General features: G+C 39.9%; 1 protein-coding gene across 1 annotated transcript; it reads right to left on the bottom strand.

Annotated features, from left to right (window-relative positions):
* Positions 1–2,011: 2,011 nt before the first annotated feature.
* LOC128234835 (monocarboxylate transporter 4-like) lies at positions 2,012–3,558 on the bottom strand. The gene has a single exon (XM_052949373.1). The coding sequence runs from the start codon at positions 3,554–3,556 to the stop codon at positions 2,147–2,149; it is 1,410 nt and encodes a 469-aa protein (XP_052805333.1). The 5' UTR covers positions 3,557–3,558; the 3' UTR covers positions 2,012–2,146.
* Positions 3,559–8,406: the final 4,848 nt, after the last annotated feature.

Below are 8,406 nucleotides of genomic sequence, written 5' to 3' on the forward strand. Positions count from 1 at the left end.
AAGACAAAAAATAAAAAAAAAGTTGTAAAAAGGTCCCATCTGTGAGAGTGGAGCTTTAAGTAAGGTCTTCCACAGTTAAAAAAACAAATCTATCCTTTTTATAAAATTGGCGGTGTGATTGTACAACAAATTATTCACAATTTTATAATTTTGTTCTTCTGTCATTCCATATTATGAGCCAATTGTTTTTTTAGTTTATTCTTATTTCTTTTAGATCAATTGTAACGAAAGCTGATTGCTTTTAGAATAAAGTCCGTTTCTTGGGTAGAAACCAGTACTGGTGTCGATCTTGAGTAGCCAATAGAAAGTTCCCCGAGAGAAGATAGAACCCACAACCACAACCTCTTGGTTTGGCGGCGGACACCTATACCACTATACCACTCACAATCTCAGTAAATTGATTAGTGCGTAAGGCGTTGTTGAAATAAACATAATCTATTTTTCCAAGATTCAGTTCGGCAAAACAGTTTTTTCGAAATCGATTGTCGATTATGGTTGTCCATTTCGATTCGATTATCGATTATGATTGCCCATTTCGAATCGATTATCGATTATGAAATTTGTCCAACACCGTCATAAAAGTCGCCGCTCCGTGCTTCAACATTGCCGACAATCGTAACAACTCGGCCATCTCCGGTAAGCTTCGAGATAGTCAATTCCTGTTGGATTCTGGCCGAGGTATTCCGATTGCCTTGCCGTTTCTGCTTGTCCTGTCGGGTTATATCTCGGCAACAACCTGTCGTAACAACTCGGCCTTCTCCGGCAAGGTTAAGACATATATGTTGGATAATGGCCGAGGTGTTCCGATTTGGCAACGCCCTGATTAAACTCGAAAAAACTCATGGACGAGCAAGTTCATTAGCTAAGCGGACCCATGGGGGGAGGGGGGGCTCACCCGACGTGCGCTTCCCCTAAAAATCTTAAGTTTGCTTTTAATGTTAATCTCGGAGAAGAAAGCAATAAAATATGCTCAAAATGCACTATTTCTGGCTAAAAAACTTCTTGGGGAAGTACCACCAACAGCACTGCAAACATTTTCCGAGGGAGGGGCGAAGCTAGAGATTACGCCCCTAGGTAATGCCCCCTCTAACGTCAATTCATGGAACCGCCCCTGCATGCACATTAGAAAAAGTTATGTTATCGCCACATAACAATCATCCTTGTTCATGATGCTTATCTAGCCACACTGATTGTTGTACTACTTGTCAATGAACAGTTTCATGTTTCTTTGCCAAGTGTCTACCAGTACAAAACCTATAGATTTACTCTGAATCGGGTTCCGTCGTTTATGTTTATTTCGTTTATTCGAACATATCCAAAATGTTTATTGAATGGTTAATATTCATTCGATAATTACTACCTACCAATCAAATTATTTAAATGTCAAGACTGACATGTACTTATAAATAGTTATAAGCAACACATTGGGCTGGTATTTGTTAAAGTTAACAACGAGATTAACGATATCGTTGTTATCTTTTAAACGTGAGATATTAAATGATGAGCTCATAGATTTAAATAAAACAAGTGCAGCTGTAACAGTTGTCTCATGTATTGTTATATCATACCTTCGATCATTAGTGTATCCATTAAAATTCAAGAACATTCAAGATTTGAAAGTTAACAACCATGACGTTAATGACGTTGTTAGCTGCAACAAAGCTCTGAACAATCGGCCCAAATTTATTAGCAGAGTTAACGCTTTAACCGACACTTCCCACATATTTGCTATTATAGTTTTTCCGTTTGAAATATATATATAAATATATAATAGTACAAAATTCACCTACAGTTCAAATCATAATTCTTGGGAAAAAACCTTACCTGTACTTAGGACTTCTGTTTTATAGCTGTTATTATAGTTATTTTACAATGCATTCAGAAAATGAGTATATATGTTTCAAGTTTCAAGTTTCAAGTTTTCAAGTTTTATTTACAGAATATCCAGAAGGCCATGGCCCATGTTAACAAATACATACATATAAATAAGTGTTACAGTTGAATCAATGCATAATTTTACACTCATACAAAACTAAATAACCAATATACAAAAATTGAATGCATGAATGTATTTTATGACAATAGTTGTAGCAAGTTAGGATAAGAATATGCCTTAATTTAAAGGTTCTTTGTTAAACCTAAATTATCAGATTGGAATGCGCTCATAACGATTCTGACTAGAGGCTAAACACGACATCTTTGACACTACAAGGATCAGAAATGAGGCGGCGTTTACAAAGCTACACACCGTGGCTATAAGAAAAATCAGGTCATAACTTCCGGTTTCGTCGTTAATCAGCCCGCCAGCGTAGCCGCCGACGATACCACCGATACCGCCGACGATATTGTATCCGACAATCGCCGGCGGGAATAAACTAATGTCAAATATTTCATAGAACATAACGGAGAAACGAGACACAATACTTCCGTAGGAGAATCCACTGAGTAAAGCGGCTCCCAGAAGCCCTCCATACGACCCCATGTATAGTACAAGGGCGTGTGAAGCTCCGTTGACCGCGGATCCCAGCGCTATGATCAATATACTGTGTCCCGGAATGAAGAACTTCAAGCACGCCCCGACAATCCGTCCGCCGAGGTTTGCGAGGCCGATGTAGGAAGCGAATAATGAACCCAATTCCCGCGAATAGTTCTTCAGTACCATTAAGTCCACAATAAATTTCGGCTCGACAAAAACGGCTATGCACATTAAAACAGCATTTATAATCATGAGTTGAAAGCGCCACATCTTGCAAAGTTTTTTACTAAAAAGTGAGTTTGATTCCGAATTTTCACGTAAATTCAATATGTTACGGGACACCCGTTTTTCGAAACAATGCATAATAAGCGCGATTGGCAACAAATTAAGGAGAAGTCCGGAAAATATCAGTTGTGCTCCTGTCAAACCATACCTCTGTAGGAGTTCTTCCGCCAGCACGGTGGTGATAAATTGTCCCAAACTCGCTCCAATAGAAATTATAGGCATGCAATTGGACTTCCCCGTCCATTTCATCTTATTTAGTATTAGGAATGGTCCTATGTTTATTATGGAAGCTCCGAACCCCGATACCACGCCAATAAATACTATGGCAATCCATACGTTGCTGAAAGCACTGTTCACCGCCAAACCAGCTGCAGTTATCAAGCTTCCGACGACGGCGCATTTGCCGACGCCGTATTTCTGGACTGGGGTGTTCCAAAGGCCACCGCCGGCGATTGCGATGCTCAGATAGAGGCTCTGTACCAGCGCAGCCAGAGTTCTACTGCTCTCGTACACACGGACGAACTCTGTGTATAGAACACCCAAACTGTAACTGAAGCCCATAGCCAACATATGGGCGAGGAGTGAAGCGAGCACCATAACAGTAAGTTCTAATTTCGAAACCCCATCCACGATAAGTCCTTTCGGCGTTTCTTTGGAATCAGCCAATGCATATTCAGTCTGTTTTGTTCCATATTTGCCAACAAGAAACGTTGTTTCCTTCACAGTTTCTCTTTTCTTGTTCCAAACACTTTTTCCAGTGACTATGTGTTGTTTTTCGTTGTCAGCATAAGACATGATTCAATGCACTATATAAAAACGTGTTACATAGGTGTATACAGTTCGCGTAAATCCGACTTTATCAAAATATGTTATAAACGTATAGACGTTTTAGTAAGTCCGCAAAATCCGATCCACTAGACTCGCTTCACGACGTTACGCTAAGTGCACACAACGTAATAAAATGAAGTGAATGTCCTTATTGGATTATAAGGTAACATGATATCAGAACTACACGTAGATGGAAAAGACACAAGTGGCCGTGATTCAATTCGTTAATATTCCAAACACACTCCACAACTGGCCTTGAATTAACTTCTTCTTAAACCCGTGATGTAACTTAAAGGGACACGCTCATGTTTTTGTAAAATGCACATTTGTATGACGAAAGAATGTGTGGCAAATCATTAAAACTAAGATACAGACGACTGGAACCCTTTGAAAAAAAACTGATATCTAACTTAAACATTTTTTCTCGTATCTAGTTGGAACTAACATCACAAGTTTAATTTAACTTCCAGAGCCACAAAGAATTTGAAAGTTAACAACAAGGACTTTAACAAAAAAGTTTACATAAATAAAGTCCTGTACAATCGGCCGATTGTACGCTGGTTTATAAGATGCCTTAGGTTTTTAGTCAGTCGTCCTTTGTCAATAATTGCTTCAGACACTATCTCAGGCCATTCTAATAAAACTCCCAGGGTGGAAATCGATAAACAACTTAAGTTAATCTTATGGTCATACATCTTTGACTTCATTCACACTATCGGTAAGTTATAAATAACAAGTAATCCGATTAGCTACATCATGGCTTTGTTAGATCCAGCTAAGACCAATATTGAATACCACCCCAAGAATATAATCAAAAGGTGGTCCTCTTCCAAACAACTTCAGACGAATTGGTTCACAGTTATGGCAACTTCCCTTAAACCCTGTTTACATTTCAAAATGCTTTGGGTTTACAGGCTTTCAAATAAGTCCCTTATAGCGATGTATTCAATAACCAACTTATATCTAACTTACTTTTAATATTAGAATCCAAGTGTTTTGATTGGACTGTACACATAACTGTAGTGGCCAATCAGAGCCCAGTATTGATAAACCCGCCTCTGTGTATGCTAAGCCCGCCTCTGGCTAAGAGTTGCATGTATGTTGATTATAGACAGACAATAATCTTGTTTATTTTAATACATGGTTGCAAGTGATTTGATTATTGCAATGATATATAAGAAAATGATAGTTTCTGTTAAAAAGAAGGGATGTAGTGGCCAATCAGAGCCCAGTATTGATAAACCCGCCTCTGTGTATGAAAAGCTCGCCTCTGGCTAAGAGTTGCATGTATGTAGATAGTTCAGTTATGGATTTGATTCAAGATCGTGTGCGTATGAGTATGAATGTAATAAAGCTATATTAAACCATCCCGTTTTGGGTCTGTTATATACATTACACTGACAACATTACAATAACTGGTCAATGTAATGAATAGTATCATTGAAGCATGTCAAAGGATAAGGATAAGAACGGTATTGAATACGGCACCTGCTGCTTGATTTATTTAAACGCTAATGTAAAGGGGAGGGGGTAGGGTCGGGGTGGGGATAGGTCGTTCTCTTTTTGTTCAATAGTGTTTTGTTTTCTTTAGATTCAGTGGCTTCAGCCATGCGCCCAGTTAAGGCCAACAGTCGCCCACGTCAGCATCCTGTTTCGTTTTGTCCACACAATTTGAGTTCGTTTTGAGCAAGACATTTATGTCTGTCAACGAATTCGAGTTTGTTTTGAGCACGGTATTAAAGTCTGTCTACGAATTCGAGTTCGCATAAATTTGCGCAAGGCATTTTATGTCTGTCAACGAATTCGAGTTCGCGTTGAGCAAGGCATTTTATGTATGTCCACGAATTCGAGTTTGCGTTGAGCAAGGCATTTTATGTCTTTTTGCGAATTCGAGCACATTTTGAGCAAGGCATGTTATGCCTGTCAACGAATTAGAGCTCTTTTTGAGATAGGCATTTTATGTCTTTCTGCGAATTCAAGCACATTTTGAGCACGGTATTTTATGTCTTTCTGTGAAATCGAGCTAATTTTGAGCAAGTCCTTTTATGTCTGTCTACGAAATTGAGCTCATTCTGAGCAAGGCGCTTTATGTCTGTCTACGAATTCAAGTTCATTTTGAGCACGGCATTTTATGTCTTTCTGTGAAATCGAGCTAATTTTGAGCAAGTCCTTTTATGTCTGTCTACGAAATTGGGCTCATTTTGAGCAAGGTGTTTTATGTCTGTCTACGAATCTGAGTTCGGGTTGAGCAAGTTATTCAAGTATGTCCACAAATTCGAGTTCGTTTGGGACACACTGCAACGCATAACATATCTGAATGAACGAATGCGAGCACAACTAACATTGTTTAGCCTCATCTCTACTTAAATAATGCCCAAACTACACTGAATATCTGATACTAGTAAACGCAAAGTAAACCATATAGACATGTTTATAAAAGTCGCGGTTTATACCCCTAAATATGTCGTATCCTCAGACTAAGGATCAACGAAAGGATCTTAGGAAAGAGGACAGATATTATGTGACGGAGACAACGTTTCTTGTGGACACTGATGGAGCAATTACTGCACAAAAGAAGACGGAAGCTGAAACTAATTCCCGAGAAATTCCGAAAGGACTTATTGTGGATGGGGTTTCGAAAGTAGAACTAACTGTTATGGTGCTCGCTTCACTGCTCGCCCATATGTTGGCTATAGGCTTCAGTTACAGTTTGGGTGTTCTATACACCGAGTTTGTCCGTGTGTACGAGAACAGTAGAACTCTGGTTGCGTTGGTACAGAGCCTCTATCTGAGCATCGCAATCGCCGGCGGTGGATTTTGGAACACCCCAGTCCAAAGATACGGCGTCGGCAAATGCGCCGTCGTCGGAAGCTTGATAACTGCAGCTGGTGTGGCGGTGAACAGTGCTTTTAGCAATGTTTGGGTGGCCATAGTGTTCATTGGCGTGGTTTCGGGGTTCGGAGCTTCAATATTATGTGCGAGTCCGTTCCTTATATTGAATAAGATGAAATGGACGAAGAAGTCGGATGTTATGCCAATCGTTCCTATTGGATCAAGTTTAGGACAATTCATTACTACGGTTTTAGCTGAAGAACTTCTACAGAGATATGGTTTGACAGGAACGCAATTAATATTCGCCGGATTATTATTAAATTTGGTACCTATTGCACTCATTCTGTTTTGTTTCGAAAAACGTGTTTCCCCAAAACCGGGATCAAGAAAAACTTCGGAATCAAACTCACTTTTTGGTAAAGAACTTTGCAAGATGTGGCGATTCCAACTATTGATGATAAATTCTGTTTTAATGTGCCTAGCCATTTTCGTGGAAGTGAAATTCGTCGTTGACTTAATGGAACTAAATAATTATTCGCGGGAAACGGGTTCATTGTTCGCTTCATACATCGGCCTCGCGAACCTCGGCGGGCGGGTTGTCGGGGCGTGCTTGAAGTTCTTCGTTCCGGGACACAGCATATTGATCATAGCGCTGGGATCCGCGGTCAACGGCGCTTCACACGCCCTAGTTTTATACATAGGTCGTATGGAGGGCTCCTGGGAGCCGCTTTACTCAGTGGATTCTCCTACGGAAGTATCGTGTCTCGTTTCGCCGTTATGTTCTATGAACTATTTGACCGGAGGTTTTTCCCGCCGGCGATCGTCGGATATAATATCATCGGCGGTATCGGTGATATCGTCGGCGGCTACGCTGGCCGGCTGATTAACGACAAAACCGGAAGTTACGACCTACTTTTCCTTATTGCGACGGTGTGTAGCCTAGTCAATGCTGTTTCTTTTCTGATCCTAGTGGTGTCGAAGGCGTCGTGGTTTTCATGTAGACATACTAGTTATGAGCGCCTACCATAATATTAAAGATACGGAGAACCAAGATGTGAGAGAAAACAGAAACTAAATAAAAATAGAACACCATGTTAATGTTTAAATGTCCTTGTACATGTGTTTATTTAACTATGTTATTTGTTTGAGTTTATCAAGACCGCGCCCATTCGCCCATTGGCTGCATGATGTCTTAACCTCGCCCTTACGCCAACACGACTTAAGTTGTGTTTAAAGGCCTTGAGTGACATGAGAAAAAAGTGACAGCATTTGCAGTCAAATCCAGACATTCGAAGACTTGAAGAAACAGAGTGAGATACAAGAGATCCGGGTGCGATACCCTAGCTCTCTACGAAGATACCTTTTGGTTCTTTAATGTGACCATTCTAAAGCATCGATGTTACATCTTGGGTTCAGCCAGTACTGAGTACCACATTTTCGCAGTAATACTCTTTAAATGTCGAGCGCTAGATAAGATAGCTACTGGTGCCATGTTCTAACGTCTTTCAGTTTGACGCGGCAGGAGTTTTAACCCCCGACCTTCCGCACCCGAAGCTCTACCATCATTTACACAACCGTGGTGGTTTTCAATATGCGACTTAATCAGTCTTATGGTCTTACATCATTGACTTCATTCACTCTATTGGTCAGTTTTTTATAACAAGTAATCCGATTAGCTACATCGTTCTTAGATCCAATTATGAGCAATACTGAATACCAGCCCTGGTCTTGTTTAAAAAAACACATTTTTAAACCATATAGAAGTTAAATTGCATAAGACAAATCCATAATAAAAAAAATACCAAGTTGCAATTGAATATCTTTAACAGTTATTGAGTGATGGCCGAGGTATAACCCCACCAGCGAGGACGACACCATAGTCATTACAAATACCTGTTTCCAAAAACATAACACTTCGTAATTATGGTTTTAGCTGGAATGTTTTTTTTTAAATAGTTTTTGTTACAGAGCAATGCTTTTACTAC

This window comes from Mya arenaria, chromosome 5 (genome assembly GCF_026914265.1).
Source record: "Mya arenaria isolate MELC-2E11 chromosome 5, ASM2691426v1".
Taxonomy (NCBI): domain Eukaryota; kingdom Metazoa; phylum Mollusca; class Bivalvia; order Myida; family Myidae; genus Mya; species Mya arenaria.

Coding starts and splice junctions, on each gene's coding strand:
- LOC128234835 (XM_052949373.1), bottom strand. CDS start 3,556: ATGTCTTATGCTGACAACGAAAAACAACACATAGTCACTGGAAAAAGT.